At 42.1% G+C, this 22,290-nt stretch overlaps 2 protein-coding genes across 3 annotated transcripts; both read right to left on the bottom strand.

Annotated features, from left to right (window-relative positions):
* Positions 1–826: 826 nt before the first annotated feature.
* LOC6042514 (ATP-binding cassette sub-family A member 3) lies at positions 827–6,273 on the bottom strand. The gene is made up of 8 exons (XM_001851756.2): positions 6,062–6,273; positions 5,806–6,004; positions 5,469–5,747; positions 5,156–5,410; positions 3,130–5,097; positions 2,864–3,073; positions 1,144–2,804; positions 827–1,084 (listed from the first exon to the last, which is right to left on the bottom strand). The coding sequence occupies exons 1-8, from the start codon at positions 6,271–6,273 to the stop codon at positions 901–903; spliced, it is 4,968 nt and encodes a 1,655-aa protein (XP_001851807.2). The 3' UTR covers positions 827–900.
* Positions 6,274–6,921: 648 nt separating this feature from the next.
* On the bottom strand, positions 6,922–16,331 carry LOC6042515 (ATP-binding cassette sub-family A member 3). Of its 2 annotated transcripts, none has more exons than XM_038252249.1 (10): positions 16,160–16,331; positions 15,507–15,733; positions 14,964–15,453; positions 14,521–14,908; positions 9,927–11,301; positions 9,774–9,871; positions 9,352–9,713; positions 9,084–9,293; positions 7,338–9,007; positions 6,922–7,188 (listed from the first exon to the last, which is right to left on the bottom strand). In XM_038252249.1, the coding sequence occupies exons 2-10, from the start codon at positions 15,716–15,718 to the stop codon at positions 6,999–7,001; spliced, it is 4,995 nt and encodes a 1,664-aa protein (XP_038108177.1). In that variant the 5' UTR covers positions 15,719–15,733; positions 16,160–16,331; the 3' UTR covers positions 6,922–6,998. The 2 variants fall into 2 exon arrangements, with proteins under 2 accessions (XP_038108177.1, XP_038108176.1); XM_038252248.1 differs by having other exon boundaries at positions 16,190–16,331.
* Positions 16,332–22,290: the final 5,959 nt, after the last annotated feature.

Here is a 22,290-nt window from a genome sequence, read left to right as displayed (position 1 = left end):
TTGTTCAAACACTCCTACAGGTCTGGGAAAATAACGCGCCAACTTCTGGTATGGTCAGGCCTATGGGAATGGTCTGGAGAACACTTTTCCCGAAGAGAGCATATGGATTCGTTGTCCCTAGACCTGGCGCATCGGCAAACAATCCGACGTCTCCGAAATCAACGGTTTTCCCCCAAAAAGCATCAAATTTTCCTTAGCATGCTATGAATGGTTGATGGACACCGCGACGCCATACGTCAGGCAGCTACCACGTGGTTGAAATATTTGCAAAAAAAATGCAAATTTGCTATGCAAAGATTCTGAATTCGACTAAATAATATCAGGATTGCTCGAAATGATCATTTTCTAGTTCAAAGAAGGTTTGCAATTGAATATTCCAGCCGTTTCTCACCCACGTGGTAGCTGCCTGACGTATGGCGTCGCGGTGTTCATCAACCATTCATAGCATGCTAAGGAAAATTTGTACTTTTTGGGGGAAAACCGTTGATTTCGGAGACGTCGGATTGTTTGCCGATGCGCCAGGTCTAGGGACAACGAATCCATATGCTCTCTTCGGGAAAAGTGTTCTCCAGACCATTCCCCATAGGCCTGACCATACCAGAAGTTGGCGCGTTATTTTCCCAGACCTGTAGGAGTGTTTGAACAAAATTTCCAATTTTCCCATAGTAATTCCCATGTAAACTTTAACCCTGATGCGCGCAGCCAGTTTACAACCAAATAAGCTGATATTTGGCATGAAAGTCCCTATGGGCATGCCCTACAAGGGGAACCATACTAAAACTTGATCCGAGAACTTTTTGAAAAACGTACCCACCCTAATGAACACATCGTTACAACTATCACACCAATCTTCCATGTTGTTGGCCGTTCTTCTTAAACATCGCTCACGTTCACCGGCTGTCATGAGTCCTCAACTCGTTGATACTTGGTAAACGAGAGGAACACCTGCTCCAGCGAGGTTTGCCCCAGCACGTAGTCCTCAATGTCCAGCTCTTGCTTCGCTTGCTCCATAATCCCGAACATCGTAGACCACCGAATGTCCGTCTTGGGGATCTGATACGTTAGCGATTCCATGTATTCTTCCCTGTGAAAACACAAAGCTGGTTAGTTCTTGTTCTACGCATTCTATAAAAAGAATCTTACTTCAATTCAGCTTCTGGAATCTTGGCAACGATGTAGTTCTTGATTTCCGCTACCTTTTCCGGCCCACTTTCGGTCGTTTTCTTCTTCAGCTTCACCGTCAGGTAGTACCCATTCGAGAACTTGTTCTTCAGATGTTGCGTCGATCCGATGCACTTGAACTCTCCGTTGACCATGATGGCCAGCTTGGTGCAGAGTGCCTCACATTCTTCCATGCTGTGCGAGGTAAGGACGATCGACTTTCCGGCGCTCCGTTCCTTGCAAACCACGTCCCAGAGTTGTCGCTTTGCCCCTGGGTCCATACCGGTCGTGGGTTCGTCCAGGTATACGACGGTTGGTCTGCCCATCAGAGCCAGGGCAGTGCTGAGCTTGCGTTTGTTTCCACCACTGTATTGCTTGGTCCGTTTGTCAATGTGCTTCATGAAGTTCAGATCCTCAGCTAGTCTCAAACCGACCATGGATACTTCATCTTTTGGAATACCTCTCAGCAAAGCGAAGATCATCAGCGTTTCTCTACCGGTGAGATCATCAATCAATGCATCGAACTGTGGACAGTATCCGATTTGCTGGTGCACCGTAGTCATATCCGTCCTCAGACTGGTCCCATTGACCCAAGCGTCTCCAGAAGAAATGTCCTCGTCACCAGTCAGCATTTTGAAGGTCGAAGTCTTTCCGGCTCCGTTCACGCCCAGCAATCCGAAGCACTGTGAATGCTCGACCGATACGGACATCTGGTTGACCGCCAGGAACGATTTGTAGAACTTTGTCACATCTCGGAGAACCAAGCTTGTAGCGCTGATTTCACCCATGGACATTACCCGAATTCGTTCCTTCTCTGCCAGCACATCCGAATCGATTAAGGCAGGATTTAGAACGGGAGGACTCCGCTTACGCATCAAACTAGTGAAAATCCTTTGCATCACACGATACTCGATGATCATCAGTATTACGAAGCACGCTGCACCAAGTCCAGACATAAACAGAAGGTTACGATTGATTCCGGTTGGTTCAAAAGAGAATATTTTAACATTGCAACAGTTCGGGAACAGCTTGCATAACAACTCTTCCGTACATTCCGGAATAAGCTCACACTGCGAGTCGCAGATTCTCAGCGTAGTCGAAGCAATATTGATGTTGCTGAGCGCGTGGCTTAGCGCAAAAAGCGGGAATATCATGAATCCCCACTCCAATCCTCGACCCACATCCTGCAAGTCGAATCCGTCAAACAGAAGCAGGAAAACCGCCATGAAGAATATGATTCCGGTGAAGATGTTTAGCAACATCAACTTGACGAATCCACTTGCGGGAACGTCGAAGCGGAACGACAGCAGATAGGTTAGCGGAAGAAAGGCGAAACCGAACACGAGCAAGATCAGGAACACGCGGCCAAGTTCCTCCCCCGAGGACCATCCATCCTCCTGGAACGCGGCCAGCGTCGCGATGTAGAACAGGATCGTCACGATGTACGTCATGTAGTCCCACAGGAACGAAACCGCCCAGAAGGCAAACACGTTCACACCGCTCACGAACTGCAGCAGCTTGGCCCGCGTAACGCGCTCCTTGATGTAGAACATGACGTACAGAGCCGCTACGAAGGCCATCGCAAAGCCGGTGTTGAACGCCAGCTGGAAGCCCATGTTGTTGCCGGCTTGCAGCTGGGAGAACTGGAAATGCGAGAAGCTGTTTAGTCACTGGATCGAGAAATGACAGCCGAAAATCTTACCCTCGTTTCCGGTCTGAAAGGAAGCGGTTTGTTAGCAATTTTGATTGAACAATCGGAGCAGACGGTTCGTACAAATGCATTGTAGAAGGTGGCAATAGACAGCGATGCGGTGTGGAAGCCTTGCGTGTTGAACCATACGGTAACGTTGTCCGACTTGAGCGTTGCTCCAACCATGAACTCGTTCGTAACGAGCGGAGTGTTCTCGATGGTCTGAAGGTATAAGAATGTGTTATCGTTTTGATTTGGATACGTTAGAGTCAACTTACCCGTCGGAGAATGTAGTCGTTCATTGGTTCCATGATCGTGATCAACTGTTGATCTGGTCCAGTATTTTGAAACAGTCCTTGGTAAGCTCTTACCAGCTCGCCATTCTCGGTGTTTGCCTCAAGAACCGTTGTAGTCCGCACGTAATCATCAAAATTCATCCAGAGAGTCGGCAACTGCACATTGTCCGGGAACGATCGAACGATGACCATGGTCATGACAACGAAGAATATGGGAATGAAAATCTGTACCGCCATTGAGATCCAGCTTCGGTAGGTTACAATAAGCTTCTTCATGAACATGGCTCGGATTTGGTTCATCTTCAGTGGGAATCCTGTCAGAAGCTTCTCACTTTCCTGCAGATCCAGCGTTACGTTGGATGCCGTACGATCGTTCGTATCCAGATGACCGTTTGTGTCGTGTTCGTGCGTATCTACTCCGAATGAATCACTGCCGACCTTCAGGAAAACCTCTTCGAGCGTTGTCAGTGAGACACCGTAGCTATCCAGTTGTAAGCGTTGTGAGTTTTCTTCGAGTTCCTGTAGCATAATCTGGAATACGCTGGTGTAGTTTTCGTTGAGCACGTACGATAACTCTGTGCCGATGTCTGTTTCTACTTGAATGTCCGGTATGTATCGCTGGAGTAGCTCTGTAACCGCACTAGGATTACAATCGTCTCCCTTGACACAAATCAGTCTATATCCAACTCCGAACTTCTTCTTCAAGAAAAATGAAGACCCCACTGCTTTCAGCTCTCCGTCAGCCATGATCGCGATCCTGTCCCCTAGGATGTCGGCTTCGTCCATAAAGTGCGTCGATAGCAGGATCGTTCGTCCCTTCTTTTCCATGATCAGCAGATCCCACAGTGCCCTGCGAGCAGCTGGATCCATTCCCGATGTGGGCTCATCGCACAGGACGACCTTGGAACCACCGCACAGCGCGACTCCAACGGCCAGCTTTCGCTTCATACCTCCGGATAGGGTACTCGACTGGGAGTGAATTTTGACTTCAAGTTCCAATATCTTCACGTAGTGTCGCACTTCACTTGGAATGTCCTTTCTTTCGACTCCCTTCAACCGTGCGAAGAACTGAATGTGCTCACCAACGGTCATCTCGTCAAACAGAACGTTGTGCTGCGGGCAGAGTCCCAGCGATTGCCGGGCTCCGTCCATGTTGGTTCGAATATCACAATCGTTGATCATAGCGGTACCAGATGTTGGAGAAAACATTCCAGTTAGCATGGACATTGTTGTCGTCTTTCCTGCTCCGTTGTGACCGAGAAGAACGGTTATCTGATCGTCGAACATGTTTAGGTAGGATCCTTTGACGGCGACTTTGGACTTGTCGAAGACTTTTCTAAGACCTTTGATCTGGATTCCGGCGTGTTTCCCGGTTGGGTCCGACTCTCTACTGTTTGGGTTATCGAGCATTACATCGTTGACATCTTCGATCACATCAACTTTATTCGTCCAAAACTTCTTGGTAAACGGAAAGTACCACGGCTCCGCGACTCCAAACTCTCCTGGCATCACCTTCTCAACGTACAGTGCAATCACCAGGTAGATTACACCAGCCGCCAGCAGCATCATCATCGTAGCTCCAACGCTCAGATCGTCATCTGCCGTGACTGGGCTGAACAGATTGGACCACTGGACACCGGTTGTGGTTCCCTCGTGGCGCATCATCAGCATGAATCCAAACGACATGCCCGAGTTGTGGAACAGACACAGCACCAGCTTGGCACCCAGCGACATCGTATCGTAGTTGGCGAACGCAATGTTGTACGGCATCACGAACACGAACCACATCAGACCCGCGATACCGGAAGCTGTGTTGGCTTTCGAGAAGAACGTACTCATCATGAAGCAGAACATGATCGTTACGACGCTATAGACAAGCAGGTACACCCAGACGACTGACCAGTCGGCAAAGGTGAACACTGCCAGATCGGTGTTGGTGGTCATGCTAACCTGTAGAAATTGAAGGCTTGTACTATTACTCCGCTACAACTCTAAGAAAACAACTCACGCAAAGCAGAATCGTGATTAAAGATATCGCGACCAGCAGCATGATCTGCGTCTTCACGAACCACGCCATCCAGTGTAGCCAGCTTGGTAGTCCCATGATCTTCATGGCTTCTTTCAGCTGGCGTTCCTTCTCGACGGCGATGTACTTGACCGTGTTGATGCAGGTGTAGAAGAAAGCAACCACTATAATGAGGGGAAGGAGATTTTCCAGACCGAGCAGTAGGGGATCGCTGTAGAACGCCGGATAGGGGTATCTCTGGAAGGATAACGTTTTATTACTTGATCCTGCGTTAGGAATCCATAAATGCACTAACCCTCAAGAATATCCCAGACAACCTATGTTCCGGACTCTTTTCCAGAACGATAGCCTGTGATACGGCACTCTGAATTGAGGCAAACGTTTCCCAGTAGTAGTTTGCCGGATAACCGCCATCTTCACTCGTTGGATTCCGAAGGCCCGGCACGTCAAACGCCGGGAACAGCCGGTTGGTTTGCCAGTTGTTCCAAAACTCGGTGCCAACCGCTACGAAGGTTCGCATCTCCGCCGGATAGCGAAGCGCAAATTCTACGTGATTCGGTAACGTTGTTATGTTCTGAAATCGTATGGTTGTAACGTTGAGTTGTAACTTGAGTGGGGTTAAAAAGACGTACCGCGTAAGAGTCTGGAAACTCAACTCCAACAAGGTAATTGTTGTTTTGCAGAAAGTTCTGCATAGTGGAAGCATTGTCGAATGGCATTGGCTGTAGGTGAGGACCATTGAGTATTCCAATGGAGGCCGTTATTATTTGCTCTAAGAGTGAATTTCTTGGTGAAAATGCTATCATAAGCTGTATCGGCAAATTCAAAGTTCTGAAAAGAGGTTTGGATTACTTTCTAAAACTATACATTATTTCAACACAATTCTACCTCAAGTGTGCTATGCTATTCAAATCCAGTGGTCTGAAAATGAAGTCCTCTTTGTACTCTTTTGGATCTACCAAACCACGCACAAGAATCAGCAACAAGCATGCCACCACCGGGATCAGAATTTCGAAGAATGTCTGGAAGTAGTGTCTCTTCGAAATAATCCAGTTCTTCCACAGCAGTAGAACAAATTTTCCCCATCCTGAAGAAGTCATGTTTACGAAAAGGATTTATATCTTCAATGAGTCAGGAATACTCGGAATGACGTTTCTGTATTTTTGCTGCTATCACACGTCAAACGGATTAAGGTTTGCTTTGCAGATTCACTGATAACCGACAGCTCGTGGCAAGCCAGCACTAAACATTGGTGACCTACACTCTCAGAAGTTCAAACGTTTGTGGGACTTTTATCGATTTGACCCCTGGGTTAAATTTACAAAGCACGATTTTTTCACTTTTGAAACTGTAATTTAAAACACTCCCATGTGCGAGGTTTCACACGAACTTCCCATCAACAAAATCAATGTGACCGAGACATTACCCTCCACCACCACCGAAGGACGCCGTTTCATTCACTGTTATGCAAATTTAATCATTTTACTTATGAAAGGACCTGTGGCCACTATATGTCCCGACGGCGGTGACGTCCTCGTCGTCGCGTACGTTTGTACTGTCCGGTAGCTCGATATAGACTGAAAGGAAACGTAGCATAGAAAGTCCAAACCTGCGCGTTTATCGCGTCGATATCTAGGAATCCAAATTGATGATAACACACACACAGCTTTTATCGTTGCCGCGCATTAACAAACCCGATAAAACTCGACCAGACGGAAGTGGATTGAAGTAAAACTCAATAACACGCTTACTCACTAATCTTTATTTCTAGAAGAATCACTTGAGTATCACTTTTTGACTACGATATCGTGCTTACGGTAAATATTCACTTGCTGTCATCGGTTATCCGTTGATACTTGGTGAAGAACAGAAATACCTGCTCCAAGGAGGTCTGTCCTAGGGCGTAGTCCTCGATGTCCAGTGTTCGCTTGGCGGTCTCCATGATTCCAAACATCGTAGACCACTTGAGGTCGGACTGGGGTATGTGGTAAGCGAGGGAGTCCTGGTGTTCTTCCCTGTGAAAGATAGAAAGATTTTGTTCAGAATCCTATTCAAGATATCAAATTTGCAATTTTTGTCAATTATACTACAAGATCTCAATCTCTTGTTGATAGAAATCTCTACTTGTACTGACAGCTGTCGTTCCAAGAATCACAATACAAACCTCAAGGATGCACCCTCAAAGTGGTCCGCGACGTACGTCTTCACCTCAGCCTGCCTCCTGTTATCTTCCTGCACTGACTCGGCCTTCCGGATCTTCACTGTTAGGAAGTATCCCTTCGAGAACTGATTCTTGAGATGCTGCGTCGATCCGAGACACTTGAACTCTCCGTTCACCATGATAGCTAGCCGCGTACAAAGTGCTTCACATTCTTCCATGCTGTGCGAGGTTAGGATGATCGATTTGCCTGATTTCTTCACGTTCAGTATTACGTTCCACAGGTGCCGTTTAGCACCTGGATCCATTCCCGTGGTTGGCTCGTCCAGGTATATCACAGCTGGGTTGGCTAGTAGCGCTAGAGCAGTACTCAGTTTACGCTTGTTGCCTCCACTGTACTCCTTGATGCGCTTGTCGATGTGTTTTGTGAAGTTTAACTCCTGGGCTAATTTTTCTGACGTTGATTTGATATCTTGATACGCGATTCCTCGCATCAAAGCAAAGATCTTCAGCGTCTCTCGACCGGTTAGGTCTTCCAACACTGCATCAAACTGTGGACAGTACCCTATGTTTTTGTTTACCTTGCTCATATTGGTCTTCAAATCGATCCCTTTGACCCAAGCCTCTCCAAAGGATATATTTTCATCACCCGTAAGCATCTTGAACGTTGAAGTCTTGCCAGCTCCGTTGACTCCAAGCAATCCGAAACACTCAGCTGGATCAACTGCCACGCTGAGCTGATTCACGGCCAGAAAACTCTTGTAATACTTTGTGAAGTCGCGCATTACCAAATTCTTCTCGGCAATCTGCGTTCCGGTCATACTGGCAACACGTTGCTTCTCCTTCAATACATCAGCGTCCACAATACCTTCCTCAGATTGCGCAGGACGTTGATTCTTCAAACTGTACCCTTTGTTGATGATTCGATCAAACAGTCGGAACTCCACTGCTATCAACACCACAAACGCAACGATTCCAACCACCGCCATGTAGGTCATTTGCCGGTTGACGCCCTTCGGGTCCCACGTGAATACCTGGGTGTCGCAGCAGTTTGGAAACAGGCTGCACATGAACTGCTCCGTACAGAATGGTATCACTTCGCATTGCGTTCTGCAAACTGCCTTCGTCGCGGCTAGCACGTTCAAGTTGCTCAGACTTTGGCTGAACGAAAACAGCGGGAAGATCATAAAGAACCACTCCAGAATTCGTGAGATGTCCATCAGGTTGAATGCTTCAAACTGCAACAGGAAGACTGCCACGAAGAGTATCGTCCCGGAGAATAAGTTAATCAGCATCATTTTAACAAATCCGGTTGAGGGTACGTCAAACCAGAACGAGAAGATGTACGTAATCGGCAGGAACGACAATCCAAACACGCATAGTATCAGGAACACTCGCGACAGTTCTTCCACCGTGGACCACCCCTCCTCTTGCCATACTGACAGGATTCCCAGATACACAAGTGCCGTAATCAGGTATGTGAAGTAATCCCATACAAAGTTCACCGCCCAGAAGGTGAACACGTTCACGCCGCTGACAAACTGCAGCAGTTTCGCACGCGACGTGCGTTCTTTGATGTAGAACATGATGTAGAGCGCCGCGACGAATGACATTGCGAAGCCGCTGTTGAACGACAGCTGGAAGCCGAGATTGTTGCCCGATTGGAGTTGGATGAACTGGAATCGCACATGGATGTGTGTGAGATTAGGATTACTGACCGCGCGCAATTATCTAAGTGCATTGCTGACTTACCCTTGTATTAGGTCGGAACGGAATGGGCTTGTTGATAACGTTTATTCTACAGCTCGGACAGAGCGATTTTAGCATTGCATTGTACAGATAGTTGATGCCCAGCGGTGCCGTGTGGAATCCGAGCGGATTGAACCAGACGGTTTGGTTCGTGTCGGTCACCGTCGCTCCGATCATGAACTCTCGATTGATTCTGCCAATGTTGACGGTGGACTGTAATTAAAAAAGATTTATGTATTGCAAGTAATTATGATTAGATATCCAGACTAACCAAGTATAACAGTTCCTCTTCCATATCTGTGTAGATAACCTTCAAACGATGCCGGTCATCCAAACCATCAAATATTGTTCTATAACCGGATATGATATCGCTTTCCGGTGCGGCAGCTTCCAGAAGCGTTGTAGTCAATGAGTAGTTCGATATTGAAATCCTTAGCGGAGGTAACTCTTTCAGCCCGGGAATTGATCTCACAATAGCGACCGTAACGACTACGAAATAAATTGGAATCAGAATCTGTACAATCTGCTGTGCCCAGCTGCGTTTCGTTGAAATAATCTTCTTCAGGAACATGGAACCGATCTGATTGAGGACCAATCTCGAACCCTTCAAGAGTGCTTCTTGGTCTTCATGTACTGCAAAAGAAAACGTGTTTACACTCAGAATGACTAACCAATTTGAGATTGCTGTCTTACGTTTGATTGATGTCGGTGTACATGTGCCATTTGATTGTCCATTAAGCTCTCCATTGTTTTCAGGCTTCTTATCCAGTGCATGCGAATCGCTTCCCACCCTTGAATAATCCAATCGTCAGTATCAATGCACACAACGCTTATCTGTAACCTTACCTCAAAAATACTTCCTCCAACGTCGTCAGAGATATTCCGTAATTGCGTATGCCCAACGTCTCCGTGTTGTCTTCCAAGGATTTCAGCATCGTCTGGAAGACACTCGTGTACGTTTCGCTCAACACGAAGGACAGTTCCGTCCCGATATCGGTATCAATCTCAATATCCGGAATGTACTGCTTCAAAAACGTCTCCAAGCTTCGCGGATTACAGCTGTCGTCCTTCACACAGATCAATCGGTATCCAACGCCAAATCGCTTCTTCAAGAAAAACGACGAACCGGCCGCCTTCAATTCTCCATCCGCCATGATGGCAATCCTATCCCCCAATATATCAGCCTCGTCCATGAAGTGAGTGGAAAGCAAGATCGTCCGACCCTTCTTTTCTCGAATCAACAAATCCCACAAAGCTCTCCTCGCCGAAGGATCCATTCCGGACGTTGGCTCATCACACAGCACTACCTTCGAACCTCCACAAAGAGCAATTCCAACCGAAAGCTTGCGTTTCATTCCACCAGACAAGGTGCGCGATTCCTTATGGATTTTATCCTCCAACTCCAAGATCTTCACAAAGTGCTCAATCTCGGCCTTCACACCCTTCCCAGTAACTCCTTTCAATCGCGCAAAGAACTCGATATGTTCGGATACGGTCAGCTCGTCAAACAAAACATTATGTTGAGGGCACAATCCCAGCGATCCTCGGACTGCCTCCATATCCGTCGTTATGTCATATCCATTGATGATCGCGGTTCCCGACGTCGGAGCGAACAAACCCGTCAACATAGACATGGTGGTCGTCTTTCCTGCTCCGTTATGCCCAAGCAGCACGGTTATTTGATCTTCAAACATGTTCAAACTCAACCCGTCAACTGCGACTTTATTTTTACCAAACTCCTTCCTCAACTTGCGTATTTTAATCCCCGCACCTTTCCCAACCGGCTCCGACTCCAAGTTCTCATTCTCCTCAACCTCAGCGTAATCCACCTTGGCCTTGTTAGCACTCCCGGACCAGAACTTCTTAGTGAACAAAAAGTACCACGGTTCACCAACTCCAAACTCCCCCGGAAACACCTTCTCGATGTACAGCGCAATCAACAGGTACAAAAATCCATCCAACAACAGCATCAACATGGTTTGTCCAACGCTCAAATTATCGTCAACCGTGACAGGTTCAAACAGATTCTCCCACTGGAGGCCGTTCGACGTGCCCTCGTGGCGCATCATGAGCATCAGGCCAAACGAGAGGGATGAGTTTGAGAAGATGCACATCGCCAGTTTGGCCGCCAACGAGAGGGTGTCGTAGCTGGCAAAGACGATGTTGTACGGGACGATCATGATGAACCAGATGAGGCCGGATATGCCAGCGGCAAGGTTTGCTGAAAATGGGTGAATTTGGTCAATTCGGTGAAAGTTATTAAGAGCGAGTCCACGAACAGATGTATGGGATGTCGTTTGGTCCTCACCAATCTGCCTAAAATTTTCAGGGATTGTTTGTACATATAAAACTAGCTTCTGGCCAAAATATGAGCACTCTAGGTAAACGAGAAGTGGGGCAAATCGGTAGACAAAGTTTGACTGTTCATAAACGTCAAAATTCTTAAAAAGGCTATGACTTAGGCAAAATTCAATTTAATTTCAAAATTCTGCTTCTGAAATGGCTTAAAAAATGCAACAAAATGCAGGGAGAAGCATCCGAATTTGTTTAATCTAAAGGTAGTTATTGGCATTTTAGTGAAAAAATAGCATAATTTTCAAACTCAAATAAAAAAATGTTCCATCCAGATATCAACTCGGTTCGACTTGCAGCTTGTAGGGGGCATCTGGGACTACCATCTGAGACTGAGAATGCTTTGGGTTAGGCAGTTTAATATATTAAATAGACACTTTTACTTTTAATGATTTTTTTTTGTTATAAATTTTTGCTCAGGGGACTCCTTAGATTAAATTTTCCGGTGATAATTTCATCATATTCGTGTTCCTGAGACAATTTTACAATAGAAACATGCACAAAAGTGTTTACTTTCATCCATTTTAACCCTTTAAATAAAAGATGATATTTAAAAAAAAAATAAGAAGCTGTTTTTTTTGGTGTCATCTAGTATCCTTGGAAACGAACTTGATTTTTAATAAATGTGAATCGAAGATTTTTTTCAACTTTCATTTTTTAAAGGGTTAAAATGGATGAAAATAAACATTTAGGTGCATGTTTCTGTGAAATTGTCTCAGGAACCCAAAATTTTGCGTTACGTAATAAAAGAACGTTTCCTTTTTGCACTTTGTTGTATCAATAACAATTTCATGAAAAAAATGTGTAACATAAATGCAAAAGTTTTTTTAATACGGAGCAAGTATGTTTTAATTGTTTGAATTTAAGAAGGTATTTTTTGGTAATTTTCCAATCACGAGTTCTGAATTATTATTTTTTGAAATCCCTCGGCGTATGAAACTATCTATTTGAGGTAAAAAACTATCGAAATCCGGGTAAGTCCAAAGATTTTCGCAACATTGCAACATCCATACAAGCAAATTTATTATTATTATTTTTATTTCAAAAAAAAAAAACATATTATAACTTAATTTTATTTGAAGACGTGGCATAACAAGTAAATGATTTCAAAGTACTTTTCTGTTGCAAATTATGAAAAAATAAGCAATTTTGATCATAGTGTAGGGGAAAAATACCCACTTTAATCACTCCAAGCCTTTCGACCAATTCTAATTATTTTTGCAGTTTTCCACTATTAAATCAACATTTTTAGATACATCAACAATGGAGAGTTAGGGTACGTTATCCATTAGTGGACCCCTTTTCTATAGTGGACCCTCTAAAGGGTTTTTGAAGAAAAAATCAATGAAATCCCAATTTCAAGCGTGTTTTTGTCTGCAAATCTTTTATTTGGCATGTTCAGCATCATTTAAAACAATGTTGACTGACATTGAGTTGTCCTTTTTGCCAAAATAAGTGTTTTGAGTTCGACTTCTGAAATCAGCCATGGCCACTAGCATTTTCACAACAAAACAGCATTTCTATTTTACGATTGAATTAACTATCCAATCATTTTTTCAGTGGTAATTTAACTTCAGTAAGTCGAAATAATGTAAGTTTAATTAACTATACTAAAATAAAGCGAAGAACTGCTCATTTTCAAGCAAAAAATCTAACTTTTCCTAAAGTGGCCCCTGTTAATTTTACCTCCAAAAATGAAGAAAACTGTGTATTTAAGCAAAATTTTCTCTTAAACATACAATAAATGCTTGTTGTAATAAACCTAATTGCATATTTTTAAATTATGAGTACCGTAAACTGGGGTGACTTTGATAGCCCGGGGTGACTTTGATAGGTTTTTCAAATGCCCGTCAAATTAATATTTAAACATTTTTGAGAATTTTGAGTATGTAAGTATTAAGGGAAAGCTTATTATCGAACATATATGCAAAAATGTGACTGTTACATTGGATGTATCAAAAATAGTGGCCAAATCAAATTTCTATCAATGTCACCCCGGGCTATCAAAGTCACCCCAGTTTACGGTATAAATATAGCTGTTTTCATGTTAAAAGTATCATAAATGCTGAAGCCGCAAGAATTTATAATTAATAAAAAACTATAGTTAATTGTTCTTAACTGAAGCATCATAACCAAAGTTTGAAATGATATTTTATAATAATTAATCAATAACAAAACATTTTTTGAAAATAAACATGCGTAGTTTTATCAGCAGCTGTAAACAAATCTATTGTTTTGTTTCGGGCAACTGTTTATGTAATTTATATGGAAAAATGTGCATCAAAATTACTTTTTTTATCATTTAAATGTTTACAGTTGTTTTTGAAACGTTTTCTTTGATCTTTTTCGGAAATAAATTTGTTTAAATGTCTGTTAGGTTTTTTGTTGTTTTTAGCCAAATTTGTTAACAAAACATATTTGTTTATGATGGAAAATCTATCTTTTATTCATCATATCTAGCATAAGACCTCCACCATGCATCAAAACACCAAATATCGGCTAATTGTTGCATAAAAATAATAGTTTTCCTATAGTGGACCCGGGTCCACAATCGGATTATGGACCCGGGTCCACTAGAGGAAAAGAGGGTCCATAACAGGCAAAAAAACCTTTTTTTTTTCAAATGGCTATTTTTCTGCTCAAAAACAAATTACTGATGAAACAAAATTGTGAAAAATGCGGCTCTACTAGGGGGTCCACTAATGGTTAAAATACCCTACTTGCTCACTTTTATTTGAGCTATTTGTTGCTTTGGAATAGTCAAAATACTTTATGAAAGCTGTAATTCATGATCAAAGTGCTGATAGGCCGATTATAGAAAATGGCTGATAAATGGTATTTTTCCCCTATGTCCAGTTTGAGTCTGCTTCAACTTTAAAGACATTAGCCGTAGTTTATGTTTAGCCATAATTAGGCAACTTTGAGTTTTTTTTTGCGACATCCTTTACTTAAGTATAATTATTTTTGGAACATCCTCTAAACCGGTAGCTCATTACATGACTTGCCTGTCGCATTAGACCTCGGTTCGATTTCCGTGCAAATATTTATGTATATAAGGAGAGGAAGCAAAATCTAGAGGATGACTTACCTTTGGAAAAAATCGTACTCATCATGAAGCAAAAGCAAACGGTTGCGACGCTAAACACGAACAAGTACACCCACACCACGGTCCAGTCGGCGTACTCGAAGATGGCGAGGTCACTGTTGGTGGTCAGATCGACGCACAGCAGCACCGTGATGAGTGAAATCGAAATCGCGAGCAGCAGAATGCACTTGACGAACCAGGCCGCCCAGTGCAGCCAGCTGGACAGGCCCATGATCTTCATTGTTTCCTTGAGCTGGCGCTCTTTCTCCACGGTGATGTACTTGACGGTGTTGATGGCGGAGTAGAAGAACGCGATCACGATGATCAGCGGGAGCAGATTCTCGAGGCCGGTCAGCAGCGGGTCGCTGTAGTACGGAGGGTAGGGGAATCGCTGAAGGGGAGAAATTGTTGGACCGGTTGAGTTAGTTGGATGTGATTGGACGAACCTGCAGGAACACCGGCGGGAACTCTGCTGTAGGATCGCGTTCGAGGATGATCGCTCGCGAAAGTGCAGACTGCACGGCTATGAATGATTCGTTGTAGTAGTTGGCCGGGTAGCCACCGTCGGCGCGTTCTCGGTCTACGGCGCCGGCTATCTGGAACTGTGGGAACATGAGTTCCGTAAACCAGTTGGCCCAGAAGGCCGAGAAGTCGTCCTGGAAGGTTCGCATCTCCGAGGGGAAGCGCAGTGAAAAGGTCACGTCCTCTGGGAGAAGGTCCAGGGTTCGATAGTGATCGGGGAACTCGATGCCGACTAGGGTGTTGTTGATACGGAGGAAATTCTCCAGTTGGGTGGCGTTATCGAAGGCTTGCACTTCTAAGGGTTCCCGGATTTGAAGAGCTGCGTTGGACACTAGTCGATCGAGTAGAGGACCTCCAGGGGAGTACGCGAGCATGAAGTTGATCGGAGGATCGATGGTTGGGTTTGCTTCCGGACTAGAAGGATCACAATTGAAAGGATTGCATCGCAAAGATTCCGTTGTACTTACAGGATGTGCTCGATCGTATCCGTAGGGAGCGAACTCCATACCGTTGGTTCGCTGAACCGTACGGGATCAACGAGTCCTCGTATCAGAATTAGTACCGCACACGCGATCGCCGGAATGAATATCTCGAATGCCGTCTGAACATAGTGCCGCTTCTGGATGGTCCAGTTCTTCCATAGCAGCAGCAGGAACTTGTCCCAACTGGTGGCACCCATCAGGACAGGTGTACTCTGCCGAAGATAAGTGCAACGAACCGTGTATACAAACAAATCAAGGCAATATGAATGGAGTATTTCAGTCCACTGGATGATATATTGCCGATCGGTATCGCGGGGGACAATCGTAAAGTCACGGGCTAGATAAGCTTATAATAATAACGTGGCGTTTGAATTCGCAGACACAGCTAATCACCGCGTGATACTTGGATTAGCTAGTCCACAAGAATTTTCTGCTGATTTGAAGAACTAGAACTCTCATAATCTTTTAATTTTCCTCATGTTGAATTGGAAATATCCTTCAGGAATCTCACTGCACATGTTTCAGCACATTCTGCGAGCAAATTTGAACACTTAAATCAGTAAATTCCACCACAGTCCATATCTTCACAGGGTTCTTCCGTAACTATTATTAACGTCACATACTGAATCTCCACTAACTTCCTAGACAGAACATCCAACTGCACCAACCTCAAGGTCCGCCACACCACCAATCACAACCCGTCAGCTAATCCAAAATGGGGCTTCAACCGTTCTCGTCCCCCACCACGAGTTCAAATCCTTGTGTGGCCCGTTTCAAAATCGCGAAAGTACTAACGGTCCACCGGTCAAGTGCCCATCGTTATAAAGCCTTCTTTTGCGTTAGAAGTCGCAGGTCGTGAGGGTGGCAATTGGTGCGAGTCGTCGTCGTCGTCGCTATCAGTTCGACGTGCTCGTGCTTTCTTGTCGTATGTCGTTTTAATGTTTGAGCTTGAACAAACAAAAAATAGTGTAAGCAATGTAAACAATAACAACTACGTATTGTTTGGCTGACCGTTTTGTGGATTGTTCCGAAGTTTGGTTAAATTTGGTTGCAGGAGTCCCTAGTTTTAAGTAAAACTGTATCCAGTAGTCGGACATTAACGTGTGACAAAACGTCCTCTGAGTGAATTCCCTTTGGCCAGTTGTCGCACTTGCAGAATGTGTGAAGACTTCTCAGAAATGAAATCTCATTTTGGGGATCTGTGCAGGTCAAATACACATACGGTAAGATAGCACGAACACGACGAGCGAGTCTGTTGAGTACGATAAGTGCGACTAATCTTGTATTGGCACCGATTACCATTGTGGATTGCCGCTCGGAAGCTAATACGGTACAGGAATCTTTGGGCTAATCAATCTACCTATACTCAATTTAGGGGGGGGGGGGGGCTGTGATAAAGCCCATGTGCGGACAACGCTGCACAGATTTAAACACAGTGGGAGCAAGCAGCTCATGTGATGAGTTGGATGACGTCTTGTCTAGGAGTCGGGAATCATTCATTAAATTATGGGATATTCCTAAGCTAATTTTGGACAATTTACGGCATATCGTTTTTTGGGATTATCGTGGAAAAGAATCGATGATCTCGTTTATTTTTTTAACACTGTGCTGTCCAACACAAGTTTTTTGTCAGGGTTAAGGTTGTCAATATTTTTGTTATTTCTTTTGATCAATTCTCCACGAAAACTAAAAAAAAGTAGTAGTTCAACGAGCAAAATGAAGATTTTTTGGCACGAATCCACAGTAAAAAAAAACCCAAAAGAGAAGTATTACAAAGTATCACATTTCGATGCAAGTTTTGAAAAGTTGGACGTTGCAGCACTTAAATGAGTGGTATAATGAACTTTTTTGCAATTCCGTCGTGAAACTACTTACTTTTCCTGTCATTCTTGAACGACGAAATAGCCTACTTTTCTGTACCATAAATAACAGAACCGAATAGCAACACTTTTCAAAATAAATGCTGAAAAGTTCTACTTTTCAGCACTGAAATGGGTGCTGAAAAGTTGAACTTTTCAGCACTTGTTTCGAAAAGTAACACTTTTCAACATTTTTTAGATTTAAACGATTTATTGACAAAATACATGAAAATTTGACTTGCAAAAAATGTTGTATGGAACTCGTTGCAAAACTTGATTTTTTCGGCACTCTTCGTATTTATCCAACTCGGTGAACCTCGTTGGATAAATGTACGACTCGTGCTGAAAAAATCCTCTTTTTGCAACTTGTTGCATAAACTACTATTTCGTATGTACCATAAAATGGGGTAACACTGCTAGCCCAGGGTGACTTTGATATGTTTGTAAATGTCCGCCAAACTCTAAACTCGATCAAGGTGGTACTTATTTTATGTTTCTTTTGATTTTTGTTTGTGTTATTATGAATTTATCTTGTTGAGTTCTTGTTTTTTATTGGTAAAATAAGCATTTTCGAAAACCTACAGTCATTTATTTCTGGCTGTGGAAATTTTTCTAGTCAATTTTCCATGATTGCTTTTTTTACACTTTCATCATAAAATGAAATCATAAGCTTCTAATTTGCAATAATTGTGTTAAAATATAGTTTGTTTTATACACACAAAATTTACTACAAAATAATATAAATTTTGTTTAAAACAGAAGAATTTAAATGAATGATTTTTTAATGCGTTTTTTTTTGGAAATTTATTTCTGCATTCAAATTGCATTTAAAAATTTCAGCAGAAAGATTTTTGCATTGAAATAGTAATCCAGAAGATTGAAAAATTAAAATAAAATCAGCATATCTCTTTTTTCATACATTATAATTTACTTTTTTTCTAGAATGATTTGTTGTCAACTAGCATAATATGTGAATTTAAATATTTAGAAAAAATGTGTCACGGAAAAAGCTCTGTACCACTGTGCAATTGTCTTCCTTACAAACGATGATTTCCTGTCGTCTAATCGTCCAAGCGCCGCTTAGTCATTGAAAAATCACGAGCGGCATAATTAACGCAAGGAAAAATCACCCAGTGGTTTCGAGAGGTTAGTGAAAAGTGTCACCCGATGTTTCCTTATCTTGCTTTAAGACAGAATGAATCATTAAATTATTATTGATTTGAAGTGATGAATTCTTCGAGAAGTGAAATAGAACTTGGAAAATTTGTGAAACACTTTGTAATTTGTATTTTTGTAAATATTTATTAATGTCATTCATGATATCACTATTTCTTAAAAAGTTTCTTATCCTTGATGAAACTGGTTAACTTAACACAAAACTTGTCGAAACATCCGAAATCAAGTTCCAACCTCCAGACAGCTTTTTATTGTACATATACACCTAATTGACAACATGGACATCAATGGTAATGACTATATTTAACATACGTCATCGATTACGCGGTACTTGAGGCTGAAATGAAGGTGCGGCTAGTGTATTGATAAAAAAAAACTCATATGAATAATTGATTATTCACGATTGTACTATGTGTGTCCCGTTGAACTCATCCTCTAAGGCTTTATTTTTTGAATGCGGATAACATTTTAATTCAAATTTTAGACACACAATAGACAAAAGATGATTGTGGAAGCCAAAACTTGCAATATAAATGCGAAAAAAAACTTTATAATTCAATAAGAAAACGTTCAAAACTATAATTACGATTTTTGCAAAAAAAAAAATATTGCCTTTTTTTTTGTTTCGAAAGCATTTTCAAAGGGTTGTTATCTTACTTAGCTTAGTTATACCAAATACTGCATTTATTGGAATTTCACACGTAATACTTGGTATTATTCATACTACAACAGTAATTTGCATACACAATCTGCTTATCATAAACGCTGGAACACACCTCCATCATAACTAACCTGAAAAAGTATAAATAAAAAAACAAACTTACAACACACGTTAATTATAATTGTTCGGCAATCACACGAACCACGTGTGTTCGCACATAATTGTATATTTTTTTTATTATGCGTTATCGTGTTGGGAATCGCCGCCGCTACCGCCACGAACCATGCGGAGTACGCATCCATAGTCACATTTCGGCCTGTAGTAGAGCTGCTCTACTGCCAATGACAGATCGTCTGGCTCTGCGTTGCACACATTACACTGGTCGACAGAACAGCTTTCACACTGTTCCATTTCGATTTTTTTTATGACAATTTCCGATTTTTTTCGTAGCTTTTTGATGAAATCTAGAAAAGGTGGTACCAGCTATCACCGATTAAATTTTGTTGACCTATGTTATAGCAGGAGAAGGTCGAAGATCCATCAAGAGAGAGTGTCTAGCATGTCACTGGTGCTGCTGGTCTACCAATTCGGCAGCAGTTTCTCCTTCGTGTACCTCCTTGCGTGCTGCCTGACCCCACGATCGACGCCGAGACGACCCGACGACAACCGCCGATCCGAACCGATCCGGATAGTTTGCCATGCTATAGCTGTTGGAGCCTTCGATGAAACGGCTCAGTGCGAATTACGCTGACCGCGTATTGTTGTTCGGCGGGCGAGTGCTGCTTCAAACAATTATATTACTTGACCAAAAGCTGCTGGTAGGTTGAGAAGTGTGCATGACTTGATGAAAGTTGTATATTTTTTGTTTAAACTAGATTAAGTCGATTGCACAAACAGGGAAATTTAATAAACAAAATTTAAACCTAACTTTCAGAAAAACAATATGCATAAAGTACTGTCTCAGAAATATGTAAAAAATCTTATCTTAAGAAGAGATTTTCTGACCGATTTGTAAATAATTCCATAATAATTTTTCAATAGGGCTCCATCATGGATGTAAACAAGCAGCCTGTCCAACTAACACTCAACGTGAACTATCGTTGAAGCATGTGGAATAGATTGTATTTGAAAACATGCAAATTTTTTTTAGCGTCTTGCATTTTAATGAGTCTTTGCTGAAAAATTAACGCTTCTCGAGCAAATCGTGCATATCATGCTGATTAATCACGGCGCCGACCACGACCAGTGGGAAGATCACGGGGAAGAGAATGGAAATGTTATTCCGATACTTGTATGGTGGAGACTGCTAAATCCGCTGCGTCTCCGTAGAACATTAATACACTCTAAAAAATAACCCTGCAAAGTTACAAAAAACACGAAATTTTAAAATGAAAATTTTTTGTTCTAAATGAGGGGTAATGTAGATTCGAAAAGAACATTAATTTTCCCTTAAAATGACATGTTCCAAAAATTTTTACAGTCAAGTAACAGAAAATGGCAGAGTTTTTAAAACTTTTAAAGTGTTTTTCTCGATGAAAAATACGTTTTTTTTCGGAATTCTGAGTACGCCATCAAATCGGGCGTCTAGTTTTACATTAAAGTCCCTTTGCCGCCAAATTTATATCTCATCACCGTTTCAGGCTGCAAATTATTGAAAAACACCTCTTTTTCCGCATGCTCAAAAATGAAAGGGGTCGTACCGCCCCTCCGTCACGAGATATCAAAAAACGGACCTCGGATTCGTGATCACGGACAAAAGTTACCCCTTAGGACAAAGTTTCACGCAAATCGAAGGGGGGTCGGGGCAACTGCTGTGTTGAGTTGGCGGAGAATTACCCAGTAGAAAAAAGCGAAAATCGGGAAAATTATTTAAAAAAAAACTGCAAAAAGCTGCACGAAAAAACTAAAAAGGCAAAAGATAAGCCAAATCAAGCAAAACAATATAAGAATGTTGATTTGTAAACAAGCAGTCCGTCCTGCTCATTTCAGTGGATGTCAGACATTTGACATGAGCAGGACAGCTTGCTTGTTTACAAGTCCACATAGGCCCATTTACATTGTTTTGCTTGAAATACTATCAGAAACTAACATAAACTAAACAAGATAAATGCAAATAAAATTACTTAAAAATGAAACAAGAAACCAAAAGCTTTTCGTAGGACAAAAGTTGCTCCATATTACCTCCTAAACAAGGGAAAATAAAAAATCGAAAAAAATTAAAAAAGTTTAAAAATTTAATTTACGAGCCATGGTTTTAACATTTGAATGAAAAAGTGTTTTAAAATGCATTAAACACCTGTCTAGTTGTTTTGCAATCATTAGTTCTAATTTTTTCATGTTTTTATAGCCACTTTTTAATTTTTTGCTTGTTTTTCACATTTTCTGCTATAAAATGGCTCCATTATCATTTCAATTGTAAATTAATGCGTAGAGGAACAGTTTGGGATACTAGAAAAATTATTGCATACTTCTTTTTACTTAAAATATAGGAAATGTTAGTAAAAACACAGCCAAAGTTGACCCTTAAAAAATGACATTCTTAAAAATATTGGCAAAGTCACATAAAACAAGTAAAACTTCTAACCCATAAATTTTCTTCGTTCCAATGCTTTTAAAAGATCAAAAATTGGTTGAAAAATGGATTTTTGGCTATTTTTTTAAATCGAAGCCCGTCTAAAGGCGGGATTGAGTTGTAGAGGGTTAACCAAAAAAATATACACATATCATCACGAAATACTAGAATGTGATGCTGTGGATTCAGTGGTTCAATGCCTTGTCGTCAGAAATGGAGCGACAAACTTCATGTTTGATGAGTCTGCAATGATCTTTAAAATTCAAAGTTCAAAAGCGTTACGTCTTGTCAAGCTTATATTTGGGACTTAAACTCAGTTCGCCCACCGAAACCAGCCCCTGAATGCCTGCAAATAGTCATTTTTGTTACACCCTAATGAAGGACCACTGTGTAAGCAACAGGTAGTAGCAGTAGATGCTAAAAGAGACAACATCAAATACTTTTAAGATCAAGTTCTATGTCTCAGGTACTTGGTCTCACGTCAAATTCAACACGATTGGT

Source organism: Culex quinquefasciatus, chromosome 2 (assembly GCF_015732765.1).
Source record: "Culex quinquefasciatus strain JHB chromosome 2, VPISU_Cqui_1.0_pri_paternal, whole genome shotgun sequence".
Classification (NCBI taxonomy): domain Eukaryota; kingdom Metazoa; phylum Arthropoda; class Insecta; order Diptera; family Culicidae; genus Culex; species Culex quinquefasciatus.
The sequence above is the reverse complement of the archived record's forward strand: the minus strand, read 5'-3'. Positions and strand labels throughout refer to the sequence as shown.

What these genes read in the sequence shown, in the direction of transcription:
- LOC6042514 (XM_001851756.2), bottom strand. Translation starts at nt 6,273, where the DNA reads ATGACTTCTTCAGGATGGGGAAAATTTGTTCTACTGCTGTGGAAGAAC. An exon ending in TAATCACGATTCTGCTTTGC is followed by an intron (nt 5,098 to 5,155) that starts GTGAGTTGTTTT and finishes CAATTTCTACAG; the next exon opens with GTTAGCATGACCACCAACAC. An exon ending in ACGACTACATTCTCCGACGG is followed by an intron (nt 3,074 to 3,129) that starts GTAAGTTGACTC and finishes TTATACCTTCAG; the next exon opens with ACCATCGAGAACACTCCGCT.
- LOC6042515 (XM_038252249.1), bottom strand. Translation starts at nt 15,718, where the DNA reads ATGGGTGCCACCAGTTGGGACAAGTTCCTGCTGCTGCTATGGAAGAAC. An exon ending in TACACCGACATCAATCAAAC is followed by an intron (nt 9,714 to 9,773) that starts GTAAGACAGCAA and finishes TTTCTTTTGCAG; the next exon opens with TACATGAAGACCAAGAAGCA. An exon ending in CGTTCCGACCTAATACAAGG is followed by an intron (nt 9,008 to 9,083) that starts GTAAGTCAGCAA and finishes GTGCGATTCCAG; the next exon opens with TTCATCCAACTCCAATCGGG.